This window comes from Tenrec ecaudatus, chromosome 14 (assembly GCF_050624435.1).
Source record: "Tenrec ecaudatus isolate mTenEca1 chromosome 14, mTenEca1.hap1, whole genome shotgun sequence".
Taxonomy (NCBI): Eukaryota; Metazoa; Chordata; class Mammalia; order Afrosoricida; family Tenrecidae; genus Tenrec; species Tenrec ecaudatus.
The window spans coordinates 99,019,432-99,043,105 of record NC_134543.1 but is presented as its reverse complement, the minus strand read 5'-3'; the positions used below and the strand labels follow the sequence as shown (position 1 = coordinate 99,043,105).

General features: G+C 50.5%; 2 protein-coding genes across 3 annotated transcripts in view; both read right to left on the bottom strand.

Moving 5' to 3' along the window:
- Positions 1-6,048, bottom strand: part of JMJD7 (jumonji domain containing 7) — a 33,495-nt gene extending 27,447 nt beyond the window's left edge. For both annotated transcript variants that reach the window (XM_075531416.1, XM_075531417.1), the window contains exon 1: positions 5,954-6,048. In XM_075531416.1, the coding sequence (XP_075387531.1) occupies positions 5,954-6,017 (64 nt within the window). In that variant the 5' untranslated portion in view covers positions 6,018-6,048. The remainder of the gene's footprint in view (positions 1-5,953) is intronic.
- Positions 6,049-6,272: 224 nt separating this feature from the next.
- Positions 6,273-23,674, bottom strand: part of MAPKBP1 (mitogen-activated protein kinase binding protein 1) — a 70,561-nt gene continuing 53,159 nt past the window's right edge. The window contains exons 23-31 of the mRNA XM_075532351.1: positions 12,367-12,594; positions 11,866-12,008; positions 11,490-11,635; positions 11,206-11,400; positions 10,951-11,035; positions 10,485-10,768; positions 9,705-10,301; positions 9,113-9,198; positions 6,273-8,618 (exon numbers count right to left, since the gene is read on the bottom strand). Coding sequence (XP_075388466.1) covers positions 8,391-8,618; positions 9,113-9,198; positions 9,705-10,301; positions 10,485-10,768; positions 10,951-11,035; positions 11,206-11,400; positions 11,490-11,635; positions 11,866-12,008; positions 12,367-12,594 — 1,992 coding nt within the window. The 3' untranslated portion in view covers positions 6,273-8,390. The remainder of the gene's footprint in view (positions 8,619-9,112; positions 9,199-9,704; positions 10,302-10,484; positions 10,769-10,950; positions 11,036-11,205; positions 11,401-11,489; positions 11,636-11,865; positions 12,009-12,366; positions 12,595-23,674) is intronic.

The following is a 23,674-nucleotide window of genomic DNA, read 5'->3' as shown; positions in this document are numbered from 1 at the left end:
AGATCTTTGTGTCTATATTTATAGGTCAAGTATTAAGGTGGCGGAAGGACCTTGGGCCTCTACTCAAACACTCCCTCTATGCATGAATACCTTCTTTTATTAAATTGGAACTCTATGATGCTCACTCTCCCGACACAACGGCTGGAGCCAAAGTGGGTGAACAAGTAAATGTGGTGAAGAAAGCTGATGGTGCCCGGCTATCAAAAGAGATAGTGACTGGGGTCTTAAAGGCTTGAAGATAAACAAGCGGCCATCTAGCTCAGAAGCAACAAAGTCCACATGGAAGAACACACCAGCCTGTGTGATCGAGTGGTCCCAAAGGGATCAGTTACCAGGCATCAAAGAACAAAAAACCATATCAGTGACTGCACACCTCCATGATAGGATCGCTGAAGACAAATGGGTGCACAAGCAAATGTGGTGAAGAAAGCTGATGGTGCCCGGCTATCAAAAGAGATAGTGTCTGGGGTCTTAAAGGCTTGAAGGTGAACAAGCGGCCATCTCGCTCAGAAACAAATAAGCCCACATGGAAGAAGCACACCGGCCAGTGCGATCACGAGGTGCCCAAGGGACCAGATATAAGGCATCATGCAAAAAAAAAAAAAAGATATAAGTGTGTGTATGTATGTGTATATATGTGTATATGTATATATGTATGTGTATATATATATTATATTAAATGAAGGGGGAAGTGCAGAGTGGAGACCCAAGGCCCAAGTGTCGGCCAATGGAGATCCCCTCATAGAGGGGCTTAGGAGAGGAGATGGGTTAACTAGGGTGTGAGGTAGTATCGATGAAGAACACAGCTTTCCCCCAGATCCTGGATGCTTCCTCCCCCCAACTACCATGATCCGAATTCTACCTTGCAGGGCTGGATAGGACAGAGGCTGTACACTGGTGCATATGAGGGTTGGAGATACAGGGAATCCAGGGTGGATGATACCTTCAGGACCAAGGGTGTGAGGGACGATGCTGGGAGAGTGGAGGGTGAGTGGGTTGGAAAGGGGGAACTGATTACAAGGATCCACATGTGACCTCTTCCCTGGGAGAGGGACAGCAGAAAAGGGGGGAAGGGAGACCCCGAATAGGGCAAGATATGACAAAATAACGAGGTATAAATTACCAAGGGCATATGAGGGAGGGGGGAAAGGGGAGGGAGGGGGGAAAAAAAAGAGGACCTGATGCAAGGGGCTTAAGTGGAGAGCAAATGCCTTGAGAATGATTGGGGCAGGGAATGTATGGATGTGCTTTATACAATTGATGTATGTATATGTATGGATTGTGGTAAGAGTTGTTGGAGTCCCTAATAAAATGTAAAAGAAGAAAAGAGAAAAAAATGATTAGGGCAAAGACTGTACAGATGTGCTTTATACAACTGATGTATGTATATGTATGAACTGTGAAAAGAATTGTATCAGCCCCAATAAATTGTTAAAAAAAAAAATTTTTTTTAAATAAAAAAAAAATAAATAAAATAAAAATAATAAATTTTAAAAAGAAGAAAATCTTATAGGACTGAAATAAAAATAAATAAAGACCAGCAATCTTGGAGACCCCGCACTGGGTTGCCGGGGTGGGAGCTGCGGTGACAGCAGTGGGCTTGGGTGGGTATGGAACGAAGCAGAACTGCCCCGTCGGGTCTCCTCGGCTGCCCTCTTTGGGGCAAGACAGCCTGGCAGCTAATGGGGAGGGAAGGTCAGCGGTTTGAAACAACCAGCTCTGAAACCGGACAAAGATGACATGGTGGCGCTCATGTAGATTTCGTCTTGGAAACCCTGTGGGCTTCAGGGGCTCTAAGCCCTCATGGGAGCAGAGAGCTTCAAGTTTCTCCCTTGGATAGGCTGGTGGTTTTGAACCACTGAACAACTCGTAACTCACTATGCCACCATGGTCGCTAAGTCATTCATAAACACAAACATAGCAACCCTATCGCCCTATCAGACATTGTCGAATGGCCCCAAGGGGTTCTGAGACTGTAATTCTTTACTGGACTGGAAAGCCTCCGTTTTCTCCGGAGGAGCGGCTGGTGGGTTAGAACCATAACTTGCAGGTCACAGCCCAATGGCCTAACCCACTGCGACATGAGGGCTCCTTTATCAGTCATTGAGCACAGTGACATCAAGTACATTCTGGCTCTGTGGGCTTCCATGACTGCAACCCTTTACAGGAGAGGAAAGCCTCATCTTTCTCCCACAGAGCTGCTGGTGATTTCAAACTGCTGACCCTGGCGTTAGCAGCCCAATTCATAACCTCTTCAGTCACCAAGGCTCCTTCATTAGTCACTGCTGGGCTAGCCAGTCAGTCCCAACCCATAGCAACCCCGTGTGCCACAGAAAAAAACATTGCCCAGTCCGGTACCAGCCTCACAATTGTTCTCATGTCTGAACCCATGGTGGCAGCCACGGTGTCAACCCATCTGGTCGCAGGCCTTGTCTTTCTCTGCCCCTCTACTTTCCCAAGCAGGGTGCCCTTCCCCAAGGACTAGTCTCTCCTGACGACATGGTCAAAGCTTCTCCATCCCTGAATCTAAGGAGCATTCGGGCTATACTTCCTTCAAGACATACTTATTTGCTCTTTTTGGCAGTCCATGGCACTTTCAATATGCTTGGCCAGCACCAAGTTCAAATGCAGATGCTTCTGGGGTCTTCCTCCTTTTCAGGGTCCTGCTTTCACATGGATAGGAGGCGACTGAAACATCTTGACTTGGGTCAGGCACACTTTAGTCCTCAGTCGCATGGGAGCCTTTCAATACTTTAACGAGATGCAGCACAGATTGACATTAGGGAAATTCAAATTAAAACCACAATGAGATATTGCATCACACCCACTAGGATAGATCTGGTCAGGAAAAAATGTCAACTATGTTTTGAGAGTGATGATAGCAACAAAGGTACATATGTTTTTGACACAATGGATGTATGTATGGATTGTGATAAGAATTGTACGAGCCCCCAATAAAATTATTTTTAAAAAAAGAAAGAAAGAAAAATGTCAACTAACAAGCGTTGGTAAGGATATGGAGAAATTGAAACCCTTTTGTACTACCGGTGGGAATGTAAAATGGGACAGCCTCTGTGTTCCTCAAAAGTTACATGGACCCAGCGAGTCCATTCCTAGGTATACAGCATAGCCTAGACACTTGAAAGTAAGGACTCAAACAGACACGTGTTGCCAATATTCCTGTCTTAGTATTAAGAAGCGCCCAAAGTACAGAGAGGAACCGGAAACACAGGGAATCCAAGAGAGATGATCCCTTCAGGACCAGTGGTGACAGTGGCGATACGGGGAGGGTAGAGGGAAGGTGGGGTAGAAAGAAGGTGGGGTAGAAAGGGGGAACTGATTATAAGGATCTACATATAACCCCCCCACCCCAGGGGATGGACAACAGAAAAGTGGGTGAGGGGAGACGTTGGACAGTGGAAGATATGACAAAACAATAGTAATTTATAAATTATCAAGGGTTCATGAGGGAGGGATGAGCGGGGATGGAGGGAGGAAATAAGGAGCTGATATCAAGGGCTTAAGTAGAAAGCAATGTTTTGAGACTGATGATGGCAACAAATGTACAAATGTGCTTGACACAATGGATGGATGTATGGATTGTGATAAGAATTGTATGAGTCCCCAATAAAATGATTAAAAAAAAAAGGAGAGCCAAAATGCAAAAACAACTCAACTGTCCATTAAATGAATAAATGTCTTGTTTATTCACTCATCCGCACATTCAGCCATAGAGAGAAGGGACATCCTGCTACATGCTATCACATGGATGAACTCTGAAAACATGCTAACTGACAAAGATGCTAGATGTTATTATATGACCTATCAAGACTAGGTAAATTCACAGAAACCGAAGTTCATTAATTGCTCTGTGGGAGAAAGAAGAGGCTGTCTGCTCCCGTCGTGAGTGCAAGTCTCGGAAACACAAAGGGGTGCTTGTCCTCCATGCTCTGAAGAGAATAACAGCATTGAATTAGTTTGGGGTTGTTTTCTTTTTAAGGAAGGGAATCCGTTGAGGGGGGTACCAATTTTCTATTTTGAAATAACTTAAAACTTTAAATGAATAGTGGTGATAACATAACCTGATGAATGTTGCTGTCACCAAGCTGTATTCTTAAAAATGGCATTTTGGGTTATATATCTTTCACCATAATAAAATTTGTCAATATATTTTGAAAGACAGCTACTTGGTCAACTGACTGCAAGAGATCCCTACTGGTACTCATTCCAAAGAAAGGTGACCTAACAGAATGCTCAAGTTATAGAACAGTATCATTAATATCATAAGAAAGTAAAATTTTGCTGAATATTATTTAAAGACTGTTGCAGCAGTACATTGTGACAGGAGGCTGTCAGAGGGTTAGGCCTTACTCAGAAGAGGACCTGGAACAAGGACGAGGAACAGTGCAGATTCTCTGAAAGCAGATGAGTCCGTTTCCTGGTGTTTTATTGACTAGGCCAAATGCATTTGACTGTGTGGATCATATAAAAGTATGGGTAGTCTGAAAATAATTAACAATCTATAATCTATCAAGGGGCCACAGGGCTGGGGGTTGGTGAGGAGGGAGGGAAAAGAGGAGCTGATCCCAAGGGCTCAATGGAAAGTAAATGTCTAGAAAAGAACGATGGGATATATGTACAAATATGTCAGATACAATTGATGTATCATTTGGAACAAGAGTTGTAAGAGCTCCCAATAAAATGGTCCAAAAAAAAAACCTACGGGTATCCTTCAGAAGGGTAATTTCAGAACACTTCCCTGAGCTCATGCAGAACTTAACTTGGACTTGGGTCAAGAGGCAGAACAAAAGGAATACTGCACGGTTTAAACTCCGAAAAGGTGTGTGTCAGCGTTGTATCCTCTCACCATAATTACACATTCTGTATGCCAAGCAAATAATTAGAAATGCTGGATTACAAGAAGAAAGCTGCATCGGGATTGGAAGAAGGCTTGTCAACAACCTGTGATATGCAGGTCACACAACCTTGCTTGCTGAAAGTGAGGAAGACCTGAAGCCCTTGCTGATGAAGACCGAGGATTGTAGTCCTCAGGGTGGATTACTACTCAATGTAAAGGTCAAAATCCTCACAAACTGACCAGTAGGTAACGTCATGATCAATGGAGAAAGGGTTGAAGAGGTCAAGGGTTCGCCTTGCTTGGACCCACAACAATGCCCATGGAAGCAGCAGCATTTCTGAATCAAATGATGCATTGCATTGGTATATCTGCTACACAAGACCCCTCAAATGTTGAAAAGCAAGAATGTGACTTTGAGGACAGACGTGCACCTGACCCAAGCCGTGTTATTTTCAATCCCCTCCTGCGCAGGTGAAAGTTGGACGCAGAACAGGGAGGCCTGTTCTAAGCAGCCTGGGTGCACCTGAATGATGGCCCGGGGTGGGCAGTGTTTCATGCTGTTGTACATGTCAGAACCGACTCAGGGGCACCGGACATGCTTTCAGGTCAGGAAAGGCCAGGAAAGGCAAGAACGACAACAGGACAGAACCGGGCTCAAAACAGGCCCCAAGTCCCTCACAGCTCTGCTGTGCAGTGCGGTGGAAATTTCCTCCGAAACGGATAGAGGTGAAGGTCGCCGAGTGTAATGGATGTAATTAGCGTCACTGAGCACATACTGTTGAAGTAGAAAACGGTTTTGTGGTATTTTCACTACACACACGTCCACACCCCCGGAAACCACTGTGAACATGTGGGGCAGGAGGGAGAGCGCACCCGAAAAGCGATGGGTGGGGCCACAAGCAGCCCGCGCAAGTGGCCAAGGGACCCGGGGAACCAGTGACTAGGCGGGCGTGGCCTGGGAGCTGAGGTCGCGGTAGGGGCGCACCGGGTTCCGGCGCCCGGTCCCCGCTAAGCCTAAGGCCACGCCCGCGGCCCGGAGCTGCTCCGCGGGCGAGGCGAGGCGAGGACGTCCAGCGCTCCGAAGAGTTCACTCACCCCTTGCCGCGGCCGGGAATTCCTGTAACTCCCTGCGCACGGCTTCCAAAGCCGCCTCCGCCATGACCCTGCCGCCACGAGTCCCGAAAGGCCCTCCCGAGGCCCCGCCCCCACATAGCCCGCCCCTCTAGGCCCCGCCCCCAGACCACCGAGGCCCCGCCCCACACCCAGACATGCCGCCCCCTCAAGGCCCCGCCCCAAGTAGCCAGCCCAAGGCCACGCCCCCAGATCACCGAGCTCCCGCCCACAGCGACATCCCGCCCCCTCAGCCGCCCAGGGAGCAAGACCTCCTTCTGCCTCACAGGCCAGCATCCCAAAGTAATAAATGATTGTGTTTATTGACAATTCCATACATCAATACAAACGGACACAGTAAAAACAGCCCGGAGCCCATACGAGCCCGAGGAGGAGGAAAGCGCCATGGCCAGGACAAAGGAGAAGTTATAAATAAGGTCTTCAATCCTGGGCGGGGCAAATCTGGAAGGGGTGGCGCTTGCCAGTGGCCTCAGACATGCAGAGGGGGATGGGCGCCAGCCTGACCCTAGCCAGGGGGGAGGGGAAAGGAACCCACCTTCTAAAACAAGACCTTTGTATGAGCTTAGTCCCCTCCTTGCACGGGGCAGGCTGGCTGAGGATGGGGAAAGGCAAGCCCAGAGGGCCAGGCTAGAGCGGTACTTTGGGTAGGATGTGGCTGCTGTGAGCTGAGGGATGACCAACCCTCACAGGGCTGCTGGCAGGGGCAGCCCTGCAGGGACCACCTTGGCCTTTAAGAGGGCCCTACATTGCAGCTTGCCCATGCAGGTGACTGGGGTGGTAGAAAGTGGGGTGACATAGGCTTTTATCTATCAGGTGCAGAGCAGCTGATGTGACAGGGCCAGGCATCCTTCAGTGCCCGGTTCCCTTCTGCCTATGCAGTCAGCAGGGTCTGGAGGGCTATCCAAGCTGGTGGTGAGTGGCCTCTGCAGCCTGAAGCTGTGCTAAAGCTGCCCTGACCTTTCGGGGGCAGAGGGAAGCCACAGGGGCCAGAGACACACAATCTTCACCCAACTCTGACAACCAATGCTCATTACTTGGTCTCTCTCTGCTGCCTACCGTACTTCATGTCTGTCCCCTCTTGATTCTAGTCACTGCCCCACCCGTTCAATACTAATCTAGCCTCGCACCTCTGCCACTTACCTGGCCCACTTCCCACCTTTCCAGTGTGTCTCTTGGTCCCTAGGCCTCCCTACGCAACCTCCAGCACCTGGGGAGGCTCCTGCCTGCCAGACCAGGTTCCCCCGAAGCATCTCCCACTAGCTAGGCCGGGACACCAAGAATCCAGGGTTTAGTTTATCCCATCTCTTCTGTGCCAATCGTTGAATTGTACACGAGCCAGGTGGTGAAGCTGGAGCAGGATGTGAGGCAGAATCAAGCACACAGCAGCCATTCAAGTACTCAAGCAAAGAACATGAAGCCACATTCATGCGCGTGCGTGTGTGTGTGCACGTGTGCGTCTACATGTAGGAAGGTTTCATCTCACAGCCAAGGTCCTTAGAAGGTGGGCCGGCGCCCTGTAAACCATAAGGAAATTCCCACACAAGCTTCTGACTGAGCCTCTCTCAGGATGCAGAGAGCAGGTAGCCTCTAGACTACAGCAGCCTGGTGGGGACCAGGGTGGGAGAGGAGGGGGAGGCCTGAGGAAAAGGGGTCAGGCTGCTATGTTTGCCCAGCCAAGGGCTTACTGTCCTGCAGCAATGTCCACAGCTGGTTGCACCAGGGCTGGCTGAGGTGTGGGGGAGGGGGGTAGGGGGGGGCAGGTAACAGACAATGCTAGGGGTCTCTTAAGGGGGCATGGGAGTGGAATGTGGAGGCTCGGGCCCTGATACCAACCGGGGCCTCCTAAAGGCAAGGAATGCCCCGGAGGATCAGTGGGCTGTGAAGAATTGGGGCGAACCCCTGGCCTGCTCTGCAGCCAGGCGAGTGCAGCTGGTTTGGGAGGGGAAGTGGAGGTAGAAGTGAAGCTCCCCTTTGCGGAAGGGTACTGACGACCCTCCCACCTCTCACCTCTACCCCACAGAATACCCTGTGTATGCTCCACCCCAGGGAGCTAGCTGATCCCTGCAGTAATTTCAAATGGCTTCGAAAATGGGAGGGCCGGCCTGCCCATTTCCCCAGGTGGGAAGGCCGCTGCCCTCCCACCCCTCACAGCACCAAGATGACTAAGACCTAGGACCCACCCCTGCCACGAGCCACGAGTCCCGGGCTGTGGAAGCAGGAGTTCCAAGGACGTGAGGCAACAGTCAGGGAAATAAATTAATAAATACAGGGGCCTCCGAGGGGCAGGCGGCCCTCTTGAGCGCTGGTCCCTGCGAGCCACTCCAGGCTTCCCCGCCGCTCGCAGCTTTTGGTGAGTGGCGAAGGAGCCACATTCCGTCCACTTGGGAGAGGCTGCGGGAACTCAGAGTCTGCGTTCCATGCGCCGCTCCACGGCTCGAAGCAGCAGCTCCGAGTATTGCTCCAGCAGGGCCTGTGTCTGCTCAGCTCCCACTGCCCCTGGGCTGCCCCCTGGGCTGGCCAGCACGGCCCCAGCCAGGGCCTCCAGCTCCTGCCGCACTGAGGAGAAGGTGTCTCTGAGGAGTTGAGTGATGCGGCTCTGCTCCACCGAGGGGGTCTTGTAGCTGGCCACCTGCAACAGGGCCCCGGGGGAGCTGGAGAAACTGTGGAGGGCTCCTCGCTCCCGAAAAGTAACAAAGTACAAAGTCCACCTTCCCCGGCCCAAGCTCTGCAAGAAAGCCCACACCCACCCGGGGCCCAGGAGCTCCAGGGCTAGTCTGAGGCGGCTTCCATCAGCCCCTCACGGACTGCCACCTGCAGGAGGGTCAATGCAAAGAGCCGCTCTGGACAACAGGTGCGTGACAGCAACAGGCACCCACTGGGCTCCTCCTGAGGAAACTAGGGCAGGTGAACGCTCAGGGTGGTCCTTGGTGACTGGAGCAAGTCTAGCTCTCTGCCGGAAGTGTCCAAACAGCACTGGATCAATAGCCCTGCCTAGGCTCTCATCCACTGCCCAGGACTGGCCCACCAGCAGAGGACAGACCGTATCACGACTGTCCGGGAATCTTAGCATCTCCAGCAGCTGGCACTACAGTCCGGCCGCCTCCTGCCAGGGGACACACTTACCACACGGTAGAGCCGCATGGCCCGGCGCATGTTGTCCTGGAGCTCCGCCACAACATGTTCACACTGTTCCAGGCTCACAGCTGTGTCTAGGGGAGACAAATGGAGCTTAGTGAGGCCCCCTCCCCAGAGTCTGTGCATCCAGGAGAGGCCTCCCCACAGCCAGGCACCCTTCTCCCCTGCCCTGTCCTCTTCGCCCAACACTAAACAGAAAACCAGATCTAGAGGAGAGGGTCTGTCCAGCCCTAGGGCCAGGAGCTTTGTCTTTTGCCAATACCCTCAGTACCACTTGGTCCTCTTTAGCACTTTCGGTTCTTGGTCATATGCTACCTCTTGCTCGGTGTATTCCCTCCCTCCTCTTTTGATACTTCCTGCACAATTTGAATTATGGTTTGGGTGAAGACTATTGAAAGAACCATGGACTTGGTAGGAGGGTCTCACCATGAGGGGTGTGAGATATGGACCAAGACAGGAGCAAACAGGACGCAACACGCCAGAGGCTGGACACACAAAAATGGAACGGAGCCAGAGAGCGGACAACAGAGCCGGGAGAGAGAGGGTGGGACAAGAGATGAGAGCTGGGGGCCGTGCACACCTGAGTCCTGGCTCAGGGCTGCCCCTGGCCTGGTGCATTCCACGGGGCTAGGAGTCTTCTCAGTGGATGGCGGCTGCACGCTCTCAGGGCCGTGGAGGAGACTGCTGACTGGCAGTTGCTGGGCACAGGGGCGGGTGGGCCCAGGCTGAGCTGGGTCCTCTGTCCTAGGCTTGGGAATAACACCCTCCCCGAAGCATGCCCGCCTGTCAGGTGTACTGTGAGCCCTCCCCAGGCCTGCTGGGGAGCCAGGCAGCTCTGCCTCTCCAGGGGACCGGCCTTTGGTGACAGGTGAGAACGTGGCCAGGGTAGGGCGGTCAGGCAGTGGTTTGGGGATGTCTAGGACCAGGTGGGCACGGCTAGGCAGGGCCAGCTTGCTGAGTGGTGAGACTCGGACTGGAGACGGAGCTTGCAGTTCAGCAGTCAGGCCCAGATTCTCCCCGACAGAGATGCTGCGGGCTATCTTGGCCTTGGAGCTGGTGGTGGGGTTCTGGTAGGAGTGGGGCAGCAGTGGACAGCCATTTGCCTGCATCAGGGAGCCCAGGGCCTCTGGGGCCTTGGTCTCCCTGGTGAGCAATGGGCCTGGTACAGACGTCTCATCTGCAGAGGAGACAGGCAGGGCAGGGGTTAAAGAAGGCTTCCAGGGCCCAGGAGTGCTACCTGAGGAGGGGCATCCCAGGTGAGGTGTGACACCAAAAGGCCACATTAAGTTTACCCTCCTTTTCTCATGCTCTTGCACCCCGCACCCCACCTCCACCCCGAGGAATCCACCAGGCTCCTCACCCTGCGGCCCCAGGCTGTGCACGCACTGGACTTCATGGATTCCACCTACAGAGCCGGCTGTGGCTGCTCTCTTGGGGGCCCAGCTGCTGTCAGGGCTCAAACGGCGTCGTGGCAACAGCATGGGGGCAGTCTGCTGGGGTCCAGGGTTGCCGGGGGAAGGCTCTGCTTCTGGGGGAGCGCCCGGGGGGTTGGCATCACTGCCTCTCTGCTGCTCACCAGACACCTGTGGTGCTTGGACGGGTCTGGACTGTAGGGCTGGGCTGGAGGCTGCTGGTGATGGTTCCCTGTGGGGTGAAATGTGGACGTAGGCCAGGACAAGGCTCAGTGCTCCACCAGGCCAAGGTGCCAGGAGGGAGGGCAGGCACAGGGCCAAGACAACTGTCGCCAACCGTCATGGACATGGCAGACAGATGCCCTTAAGGGGGGCAGGGTGGGCCCTGCCGGGAGCCCTAGGCAGTCTCCATACCTGAGTGGGGGGATCTGCACCTGCTGCAGGAATCGTGAAGAGATGCTCCGAGACTCTGTCCTCTCCGGCACCCGGACTGGGCCCCCTGCCAGGGGGACAGACATCAAGAATGGAGACAGTGGGCGGGCCCCAGCCTTCTACCTCCCCTGCAGGGAAGCCCAGGGTGCGATTCTGCCCTTGGACCGTCCTGCTCAGCTAGGTCATGTGGGGAGAAGGGCCATCTGCAGTGGCCAAGTGCTGAGCCCTAAGTCCCACCTGGAGCTGCCCCATTGGCCAGGGTCTCAAAGTGCTGTTTGAGAAACTGCTCCTGGTCCGGGGTATGGGGGCTGCCTTCCTGCAGCCTGTAGGAGCCAGTGCCTCCCTCCTCCTCTTCTTCTTCCTCGCCCTCGGCTGGCTCTTCAAGGTCTGAGGAGATGCCATCCACACTCAGGGGCTCCGTGCTCTCAGAGTCTGGATGTGGGGAGCGGGGGGTAGGTATCACACTGCGCTGCCCCCATCTGCCACCAGATTCCCCCCCCCCTTCACTCTGCTGGCCTCACCTTCATTGGGGTGCTCAGGGCTGGAAAGACGGCTGCTGCTGTCATCCACTGAACATGCGCTGTCCGGGCTGTGCTTCTCTGAGCCCCTGTTGCCTGGGTACACCCTCCCCAGGGCCCCGCGAGCCGGGGCCTGCACCTGGAACTCACTGCGACAAGGCATGGAGAGGAAGCGCAGTGAGTCGACAGTGGCAGGCCACAGCCTCCTTCTCAAACTCTGCCTGTGAGCGGGCCAGAGGAGGGAGGGAAGAGGAAGCAGGCTAGCCCTGAGAACCCTCCCTGAACAGCCTTCAGGGAGTAAAGAGTGCAAACCACTCCATAGGAAGGGGAAACTGGGGGCTGCCTGACCCCTCGAGGCTGGCCAGGGCAAGACCCTTGCCTGGTATCCAGGGTGGGGCTATCACTCAGCTCCGGGTAGACAGTCCGATCTTCTATGGGAGCAGACTCCAGATCTTGGGCAAAGACCCCTTCCTCATGGGACAACAATCGGATAACGTGGGAGCAGGAACAGAGTTGGGAAACCTACGGCCAAAGGGGCTTTTCATTCTGGGGACACACAAAGGCACACTACTGCAGTGGCTGACGGGAGAAGGGGCCCTAGTGAGCGGCTGGGCGAGGACTTATGGAGGGGAGCTAAAAGCCAGCCTGGGCCCCAGCTGGAGTTCTGAGATCAGTGCCCTGGGCTGCCAATGTCCAGCCACCAGGTACCACCAAGAGTCCTCCAGGTCACCACACCCAAGACAAAGGCCACCTTTCCCTCTCCCCCCTGCCCACCCCAACCACCATCTGATCACACACACCCCCACCCCACCCACCCCTGCAGCTTGGGTTACCTTGAGCACTGCAGAACAGAGCCAGACCGAGGCTGCAGCTGACTCACCTGGCTAGCGTGGGAGGCCTCAGAGGCTTGCTGACCAGACTTCCCAGGACCAGAGAGGGTTTGGGCCAGAGAGTCCTTGTTGGAGCCCTGAGAGCTCGGAACTAGTGTGTCCAGCTGCCGCAGGTCCAGCATGGAGCGAACACTCAGCGCCACCCCTGGCTGAGCCCAGTGGCCCCTTCTTCTGGGTCCATGGTTGGATGCAGGAGCTGGGCCCAGGAACCCGGTCTCCTGTGTGGGGAGCGGGGCAGCAGGAACACCAACAGACACTCAGATAGCACTTACTGCATGCTCTGTATGCCCTTAACATTAGCATTCACTAACGTTAAGTATTCACTCACTTCATCCTCACAATAACCTCTTATCCACTTCTGACAGGCGAGGAAACGGAAGCACAGGTTTGTGTACCTTGGCCAAGCCCACAGTCTACGTAAGTCTGGTTCCAGAGCTCTACCCTTGCCATCACCCAATATTCTCTCACCCTGCTCTTCGCCTGTGAGCAAGGTGTCTCTAAAAGTCCCCTGCACTGGGGACAGCCTGCACAGGGCTCCAAAGTCCTTTCACTGCACCAAGGACAAAGGCAGGGCCCAAACTGGACATTGCAACCAGTCAGCATGCCCTGAAGACACCTCACCACCACCACCCCAAAAACTGCTGCTGCTGGCCCAGGAGCTGGGGGAGAGGAGGTGTGGGGCTGCCTGGTCCCTGCTCTACACATCGGTCCGTCCGTCCAGCTGCCTATCTGTGTTGTCTGGGAAGAGCCTTCTTCCACTAACACAGTGGTTCTCAACCTGTGGGTCAAGACTCCTTTGGGGGTCGAATGACCCTTTCACAGGGGTTGCCTAAGACCATCAGAAAACATATTTCCGATGGTCTTGGGAACCGAGACACCGCTCCTCTATCCATCTCCAGGCAAGTCCACCCACATGCAGATACACCCACATGCATGGGCCTGGCATGAAGACTGTTACCTATGCTAAACCATGCTTCAAGACACATTTCAATTATTTGTCATTAGAAATAACTATTTCGCAGTCTGAGCCAACAGATCCATGCCCTGCTATCTTGACTTCCGGGAAGAGGGTGACTAAGTAACATATACCAGAGGGACTCCACAGAAATCAGCTGAGGAGAGTAACTAAGCAGGAAATTCAACACAGGTGGATCGCAGGAGGAGCATTATAAAGATACGTAGGCGCAGACACACAGCGTTTTGAGGAGCTGGGGGCTTTTGGAGCCAGAGCAGGAGCTCAATCTCAACACATCACAGCTTGCCTACACCAAGGGCAGGGATTAAACCCTTGCAGCCGCACAGGCAGGGATCAGGGCTCAGCTGCATTGTTACTCTTCTCTCTAACACCCCCCCCCCTCTCAGCAGTCTTAGTTGTTTGTTTATTTTTTTTCTCCTCTTTGTCTCTTCCCTGTTCTCTCACACACCACTGCTGATGTCCAAACCACTCACCTCAGCCTAGGGCATCTCCGCCTGCGCCCCACCCAGTTAGGTGAGCTCCGCCCTGTGCAGCATAGCCCAAGGATTGGGAAATCCCAGCCAACCTCCACCAGGAGATATCCCACCCAACTTCTAACTGGAGAATTCCTGCCTGTGAGGCTGGGGGAGCTCCTATTTTTCCTCTGTTGTCCCAAGTGACTGAGGGAACTTCCTCCCTCCTACCTTAATGCTCACACGGCCTAAGGCAAATCGGCCAACACTCACCAACATTTCAAGATGCTGCAGGAACCTCTGCCCAACCTCCACAGTGAGCTACCTAGCCAGAACAATTCCGCCCACCATTCTCGGTAGTCTACACCAAAGCAGGCAACAGACCAGCGTTCAGGGGCACTCCCCTGAGAGGGAAGCCACAGGAGGATAAAGCAGTAGGCTAATTCCATAGGGAAATTAGCTGTAGGCAGTTCGAGGAAGCATTCCTACAAGTCTCCCAGAGGAAGCCAGTGCTCTTAGACAACCTGGAAAATGACACCTGGCTCAGCTTAAACAAAGCAACGCAAACACCAATCAGTCCTAAGGACCTCATAGACACAAAAACAGGAGAAACAAAATGCAATGGCAGAAGACATCCTGAACATAACGACATGCATAGAAGAAGCAGACAATGAGCTGCCACACAGAAAGACATTTTCAAATGCTGCTTGGAGTCAATATGAGGGATATGATGGAAACAATACAGAAAAAGGATGAAATGAAACAGGAGATAAAGTCCATACAACAAAGGGAAGTACGAGAGCTTAGGGAGGAGATAACAAAAATCAATAGTAGACTAACAGACCTGAGAATGGACTGGGGGAAACAAAGAACTGCACCAGTGACTTGGAGGACAGCCAAGCAGAGTTTAACAAATGCAAACAAAAATCAAATAAGATCATCAGAGAAGCTGAAGAAAACCTAAGAGCTATGTCTGATGCTATGAAGCAGAACAACATTAGAATTATTGGCTTACGAGAGGAAGGTACAACAAAGAAGTCATCAGCAACCATAATGAGAGAATTCTTGGATGAAAACTTCCCCAGCTTAATGAATAAAAATCAGGCAACGATTTAGGAGTCTGAAAGAACACCAGCTAGACTAAATCCCAAGAACTCACCAAGGCACATAATAGTTGAACTATCCAACTTAGAGGAAAAGGAGAAAATCATGAGGGCAGCTAGGGAAAAACAAGCAATCACATATTAATGTTCCCAAATAAGAATATGCTCAGACCTATCAGCAGAAACTATAAAGAGGCGAGAGTGGAGTAACATAGTCCAAAAATTGAAGGAAAACAATGAGAACCCAGGAACACTCTACTCAGCCAAATTATCAATCAAGATAGATGGAGAAGTAAGAGTCTTCTCAGACAAGGAAAAACTCAAAGAATATGTTATAAGAAACCCAGCCCTACAAAAGATCCTTGCCAACCCAGTATGGGCAGAAGAACAGCATTCACCAAGCATAAATAAGAGACCGCCACATAGAATAACCTCACCCAGAGGTCAACAAAGAGAAAATAGACCCCAAGATAGCATTGGCTTAAGGATGGAAAGAAGTCAAGAATGATACACACACAAACATGCACAACACACTAATGAGAAATGAAGGTAGGCAAACACCCAACATAAAAGGTGTAAGATGACATCACAGAGTCCACAGATGGAGATAATAACACGAATATCAGTGTCCTGAATTCAGGCATTAAAAGACTGAGGCTAGCAGACTGGCTTCGAAAACACAACTCACCAACCTGCTTCCTGCAGGAGACACATCTCAAGGCTACAGACAAAAATAGGCTGAGGCTCAAAGGCTGGAGAAAGGCATACCAAGCAAAGAGGAATTCATTTAAAAGCAAGGGTTGCAATCCTAATCTCAGATAAAATTGACCTCAAATTACAAGCCATAAAAAGAGATAAAGAAGGAAACTATATAATGCTCAAAGGAATGGTAGACTAAGAACCTCTAAGCATTCTAAAGATATATTCCCCAAATGAGAGACCTGATGAATATGTCAACCAAACACTCCAAAAGTTGGAAAAAGAAATCACAGCCTCAACAATTGTAGTGGGGGACTTCAATACACCTCACTGAGAAAGACAGATCACAGGGAAAGAAACTCAACAAGGAGGCTAGAGATCTAAACGTTACAATTAGACTATTTGACCTGATAGACATTTACAGAGCTATTCATCCAAATACAAAAAAAATCACATGGCTTTCAAGCCCACATGGCAGAGACCACATGCTGGGACATCAGGCGAATCTACATAAATTTAAACACATTGATAGCCTTACAGACCTCTCTCTCTCTGACCACTGTGCCATAAGGCTGAAAATGAACAAAAGGAAGACAAAGAAAACAAGAGCAAACAATTGGAGGATCAATAACTCTCTACTGCAAAAAGAGTGCATACTGGCACAGATCAAAGATGAAATTGGGAAATTTCTAGAAACCAATGAGAATGAGAACACAATGTACCAAAACTTATGGGACAGAGCAAAGGCAGTTATCAGAGGAAGTTTCATAGCAATACATGCACACTTGAAAAAGGTAGAGACTCATGATTGATATGCAGGCCAAAAAATTCACAACTAGAGCACAGTCAGCAGGACAATCCCACTAATAGGAAAAGAAAAGAAATAGAGTTAGGGGGAAGATGGCCGACAGGGACACCCGCATACTCTGAGAGCTCCTCCAAACAAAGAGGGATTGGCGACCAGGTAGCTGAATAGTAAGAGTCTGGTGAGTGAAATATCCCCCTGGGACAGCACCCCAGTCCTAGCAGGGGTCTAGGTGAAAGAGGACCGGACTCGTGGGACGTCTCTGGCCACTAAGCTGCCGTGAGCTCACTGGCGACCGGCTTAGGCTCCATCCCCAAACCAACGCCAGCCCAGAGCCGCTTGCCTGCCCTGCCTACTCCAGCGGCCCACTCCCCACTCCCTATCACGGATCCCCAGTGAGAGAGAAGCTTTCCTCTCCCGCAGTTCCCCTCTCCCCACAGGGCAGCGATCTGCCCTAGGGCCCACGTCCCTCCCTCCATTCATCCAAGCTCAGGGGAGCGGACCCGCGGATTGTCTGGCGACCCCCACGGAGGACCATCCACCCGCACCGCTGCCGCGGACCTCTCCACCTGCCCTCCGTGCGCCGGCCTCCCACCCCCGCCCGCCCCCGCCAGCCCCTGGCAGCCTAGCACCAGCTCCACTCCTGGCGGGGACCCTGCGCTGAGCACTTCCCGCCAACAGGAGCCATAGCCCAACCCGCGCCTGTCCCAGACCCTGAGCTTCCGCGGAGCGCCGCGCCCCGCGCTGCTGAGTCTGCCCACCAAGGGCCCCCCCCCCCTGCGCAGGGCACAAGAGTAGGTGCCCTCCCCAGGGTGCTGTGGGGACCCCGGCGGCCGCGACTCTGAGCCTGAGCAAAGGAAGGGCGCCATTGCCCCCTGCGGTTTCGCGCCAAGCCTCCTTTGCCGGCGCCATTACCCCCTGCGGTTTCGCGCCAAAAGGGCGGAGAGCGAACACCACTGTTCCCTGCAGTGTCCCGCAGCTGCCTGCGCAGCTATCCAAGGGGCCTCCCCGCGCCCCCCCCCCCCGCTCACAGCCCGGGCAGATCAAACACTGCACCTGCAGTGGAGCCTGGGTCTCGGCTTTGCAGTCCCTGAGGAGCCGTCAGTGAGCTCCAGCCAGCTCTCACCACCTGGGGCCCTGTTGGGTCCCCAGTGCCAGCCCTAAGCCTGCCGCAGCCCGCCCCAGCCACCCCAGGAGACGGCACAGTGGCCTGAGCTTCCACACAATAAGGTTACTCCTGTCTCCCAGAAGCATGGGGCCTATTAAAGGACCAAGGAAAAATCAACAGACCACATCACTCCCAACAAAAAAATCAGAAAAACGAGGCACTTTAACAGACCTTACGTCACTCATAGAAGAAACAGATATAGATCAGCCACAAAAGGAAATCTTCAGAACTCTGCTTGCAGTAATACAGGAGCTAAGAGAAGCAAACCAAAATAAGGATGCAACGATAGAAGGGATGAAATGCACAATAGAGGGGATGAAGTCCACAATAGAGGGGATGAATACTATCCACCAAAAGGAACTGCAGAAACTAACAGAGGAGGTAGCAGAGGCCACACAAAAGGTCACAGAAGCTATATCTAGGCTTGAGGAGGCTGAGAACCGTATCAGTGAGCTCGAGGACGCTCAAACCAAACGAAGCAAGCGAGAAAAACAATCAGATAGGAAAATTAAAGAAACAGAAGACAGCCTGAGATCAATGACAGATGCTATGAAGAGGAATAATATTCGAATAATCGGTCTACCGGAACACAACATAACACACAAATCGACCGCCAAGATAGCAAAGGAATTCCTGGAAGAAAATTTCCCCAACCTAACAAAGGAGAATCCGACTCTCATACAGGAAGCAGAGAGGACGCCGGCTAAGCTAAACACCAAGAAGAACACGCCAAGGCATATAATTGTAAAATTATCCAACTTAGAGGAAAAAGAGAAAATTCTACGAGCATCAAGAGAAAGGAAGACAGTCACATACAAAGGAGCACAGGTAAGGGTATGCTCAGACTTATCAGCTGAAACCATGAAGAGGAGGAGAGAATGGAGCAGCATCTTCCAAAAACTGAAAGATGAAAATGCCTCCCCCAGAATCCTATACCCTGCCAAGTTATCCATTAAGATAGAGGGTAAGATAAGGGTCTTCCAGGACAAGGAAGAACTCAAAAAATATACTGCAAGTCACCCGACCCTGCAGAACATACTGGCTGACTCACTATGGCCAGAAGATCAAGCTCCAACTAGAACCACCAGGAGACCACCATATAGCCCATCTCCATCTAGAAGCCAACATGCCAGCAACACGTACCAGGACAACACAGTCTCAGATGGAAAAGAGGACAGGATAGAAACCCTCCACTCAAACGCAGTACACTGATATGAAGGAAGATAGGCAAAGACCCAAAACACAAAACAGAATATAGCAACCATGAAGCCAGAGATTGTAATAATCACTTTGAATACAAATGGGCTCAATTCATATGTTAAAAGAAAGAGGCTGGAGGATTGGATTAGAAAACATAACCCATCAATCTGCTGCCTGCAAGAGACACACCTTAAGCAAGCAGACAAGCATATGCTGAGAATAAAGGGCTGGCAGAAAGTTTACCAAGCAAATGGTAACTCCAAGAAGGCAGGAGTGGCTATCTTAATCTCCGACAAAATGGATCTCAAGATCCAAAACATAAAAAGAGACAAAGAGGGACATTACATAATGCTCAAAGGCTCAGTAAACCAGGAAGCAATAAGCATACTGAATATTTACGCACTTAATAATGGTGCGGCAAATTTCGTCAAACAAACTATTAAAAAAATGACAGAAGAAATCACGGAAACAACAATAATAGTGGGGGACTTCAACACTCCACTATCAGAGAAAGACAGGTCACAGGGAAAGAAGCTCAGCAAAGAGGCCAGAGAGCTAAACAATGTAATTAGGCAACAGGGCCTGATAGACATCTATAGAGCCTTTCATCCAAAAGCAAAAGGTTTCACATTCTTCTCCAATCCACACGGATCTTTCTCAAGAATAGATCACATGCTGGGGCACAAGGCCAGCCTGAGTAAATTCAAACACATAGATATTATCCAGACGTCTTTCTCAGACCACCATGCCATAAAGCTGGAGATTAACAGAAGGGCACCCAGAAAAGCAAGGGCCACCAATTGGAGAATAAACAACGATCTCCTGCGACATGAATGGGTTAAGGTCCAGATCAGAGAGGATATCAGGAAATTTCTAGAAACTAATGAGAACGAGCATACAACATATCAAAACTTATGGGACACTGCAAAGGCAGTTATCAGAGGTAGCTTGATATCACTGAATGCATACATGAAAAAAGAAGAAAGGCGTATGACAGATATGTTAACACAAAACCTCCAACAACTAGAACAGAGTCAACAGAACTACCCCTCCAATAGCAAGAGAAAAGAAATAATAAAAATCAGGGCGGAGTTAAACCAGTGGGAAGACAAAAGAACAATGCAAAGGATTAACGCAACTAGAAGCTGGTTTTATGAACGAATTAATAAAATTGACACTCCCCTGGCAAAGCTTACCAAAGATAGAAAGGAACAATCATCAATAGCCAGGATGAGGGATGAATCGGGGGGCAATAACAACAGACCCCAATGAGATAAAAAGGATAATCACAAAGTACTATGAAGGTTTGTATTCTAATGAATTCAGAAACCTGGAAGACATGGATAAATATTTAGAAAAACAATCTATCCCTAGATTATCTGAGACAGAGATCAAGAACCTCAACAAACCCATAGCGAAGGAAGAAATAGAGAATTTCATCAAAAACCTACCAAGGAAAAAGGCCCCAGGGCCAGATGGCTACACAGCAGAATTTTACCAAACATTCAGGGAAGAGCTGACACCGATCCTCCACAAAGTATTCCATAACATAGAAAAGAACGGCAAGCTCCCAAACTCATTTTACGAAGCCAGCATTACTTTGATACCCAAACAGGGAAAAGACCCCACAAGTGTAGAGAATTATAGACCAATATCTCTAATGAACATAGATGCAAAAATCCTTAACAAAATATTGGCCAATAGAATACAAAGGAACATCAAACATATCATTCACCACGACCAAGTAGGATTCATCCCAGCGATGCAGGGATGGTTTAACATCCGAAAATCCATCAATATCATACACCACATCGAGAAGAAAAAGGATAAAAACCATATGATAATATCCATAGATGCAGAAAAAGCATTTGACAACATCCAGCATCCATTCCTAATCAAAACACTCATGAAGATAGGATTGGAAGGTAAGTTCCTCAAGCTCATACAAGCTATCTATGAAAGACCAACAGCCAACATCATAGTCAATGGAGAAAAGACAAGAACAATACCACTGAAAAAGGGTACAAGACAAGGATGCCCCCTGTCCCCTCTTCTATTCAATATCGTTTTGGAGGTCCTGGCTAACAACATAAGACAGCGGAAGGACATCAAAGGGATCCAGTTGGGAGAGGAGGAGGTGAAACTATCGTTATTTGCAGATGACATGATCCTATACATTGAAGACCCCCAAAACTCCACAGTTGGAATACTTACAGCAATAGAGGAATACGGAAGGGTAGCAGGATACAAGATCAATAAACAGAAGTCGGTAGGGTTTCTATACACATCGGACAGGGTCATGGAAGAGGCGATTAAGAGGGAAGTACCCTTCACAGTAGCCAAGAACAAACTGAAATACCTAGGAATATACTTAACAAAAAAGACTAAAGACCTATATAAGCATAATTATAAAACCCTATTACAGGAAACCAAAAGTGACCTTCACAAATGGATGAAGCTCCCCTGCTCATGGTTAGGTAGGCTGAACATAGTAAAGATGACAGTTCTTCCTAAAGCACTCTACAAGTTCAATGCTATACCAATCCAATTACCATCAACCTTCTTCAAAGAATTGGAAAAACTGACCACCAACTTCATATGGAGAGGGAAGAAACCCAGAATTAGCAGAGAACTCCTCAAGAAGAAGGACACAATTGGAGGACTCGCCCTGCCTGATTTTAATGCCTACTACACAGCTACAGTGGTCAAAACAGCATGGTACTGGCACAATGATAGACACTCAGACCAGTGGAAAAGAATAGAAAGCCCAGGAGTAAAATCATCAGCATATAGACAACTGATCTTCGACAAGGGTCCCAAAAACGTCAAGTGGGAAGGAGATGCCCTCTTTAACAAGTGGTGCTGGAAACAATGGATATCCACATGTAGAAAGTTGAAACAAGACGCCTACCTCACCCCATGCACAAGAATACACTCAAGGTGGATCACAGATCTAGAAGTCAAACCCCAAACCATCAGGACCATTAAGGAGGGAATCGAGACTAATCTCAGAGCACTGGCCCAGGGAGCACATAGGCTCACTGCAACAGGGAAGGGGACACACACAGGTGATCTGGAAATCGACAAATGGGATCTAATAAGAATAAAACACCTGTGCACCTCGAAAGACTTTGCCAAGAGGGTGACAAGGCAACCCACAGACTGGGAGAAGATTTTTAGTAATGACACGTCAGACAAAGGGCTCATTACTAAAATCTACAACACCATCATGACCTGCAAAAACAGGAAAACAGTTAACCCCCTAAGGAAGTGGGCAAAAGAAATGAGAAGAACTTTCACTAGAGAGGAGATCAATATGGCCAATAAAAATATGAGAAAGTGCTCGAAGTCCCTTGCCATAAGAGAAATGCAAATCAAAACAACCATGAGATACCACCTAACACCCCTGAGGCTAGCCCAGATCAGTAAATCAGAGAGCAACAAGTGTTGGAGGGGCTGTGGTGAAATAGGAACCCTCCTCCACTGCTGGTGGTCGTGCAGATTTGTACAGACACTGTGGAAAGCAATCTGGCGATACCTAAAGAAAATGGAAATTGATCTACCTTACGACCCAGCCATCCCTCTACTGGGCATATACCCGGTTGAAGCAGCAAATAAAACACGACCAGTCATATGCGCTCCAATGTTTATTGCGGCACAATTCACAATAGCAAAGACTTGGAAACAGCCTAAGTTTCCATCGATAGACGAGTGGATTAGCAAACTTTGGCACATACACACAATGGAGTATTATGCAGCACTAAAAAGCACCGATGAGCACATGAAACACGTTATTTCATGGGAAGAGCTGGAAGGAATTATGCTAAGCGAGGTAAGCCAGTCCCAAAGGGACAGGTACAACATGAGTCCTCTGAGGTAAGTACAATCAGCATGACAGAAATGGGGCATTAATCCACCCAAGGGGAGGGTATGGTTTATATCTCCACAGGGAAAGTGGGACCAGACTTCAACCCAGTGTCGCAAGGTGTGAATGCAATATCCCGGCGTGGAGGACGGAACCGGTGGAGAGGTCTGGGAGGCAGGCCCCAGCACCATAAATTAAGTGGACTCCTGCCCCTCCCCCGAAAAGAACTTGTTCCAAAGGACGACATTGACCCTGCAGCTATGGGAGATGGACATATTTGATCAGAGCACACGGGAGCAGATGAAGGGGCAGGAGGAGAGAGTGGAGCACAGCCTGGCCCACCAGGCCGTGATGATGATGTTCCTGAGTAGAGCAGCCAGTCCACAGAGAGAACAACATGGCTGGCCCTACTATGAGACATGATGCCCCTCAGTGACTAAGGGCGATACAGTGGACAGCACCTGAGACACAGTGTGGGAATTGCACCTGAACTGATCCCACCACACCGAGGCAATGCACTGGGGGAGTGCAGCGGAACAGCAAGGGAATGGAGTGGCAAGGTCCCCAGGGAATGCTGAAAGTGGACTTTGGGGCCAGGGCGTGGTGCCCCAACAGACTGGACTGGAAAACGCTCCTAAGGGCCAGCAAAGATCCCTGAACTAACTACAAGCTTTTCTCTTGTGAACTGTCTTGTTCTGTTCTTTTTCAGTGGTTTGTTTTGGTTGTTTTGTTGTCTGGTTGTATACTGTTGCTTTGTGTTCCTCTGTCTAGTTTTCGTGCATGTTAGTGACTCCACAGGTCTGTCTGAATAGGACAGGCTGGATGAACTATCTGGATGAAAAACAACGGGACCGACAGTTCCGGGGGGACTTGGGGTGGGGGGTAGGGGGGGGTAAGGAAGTGGTGTTAACAAACCCAGGGACAAGGGAAAAACATGGGATCCCAAAGGGTAGAGAAGGGGGAGTGGCAGGCCTGGTGGGAAATGATCAAGGGTAAGGTTGCTTAGAGAAGAGGTATACTCTAGCCCAGG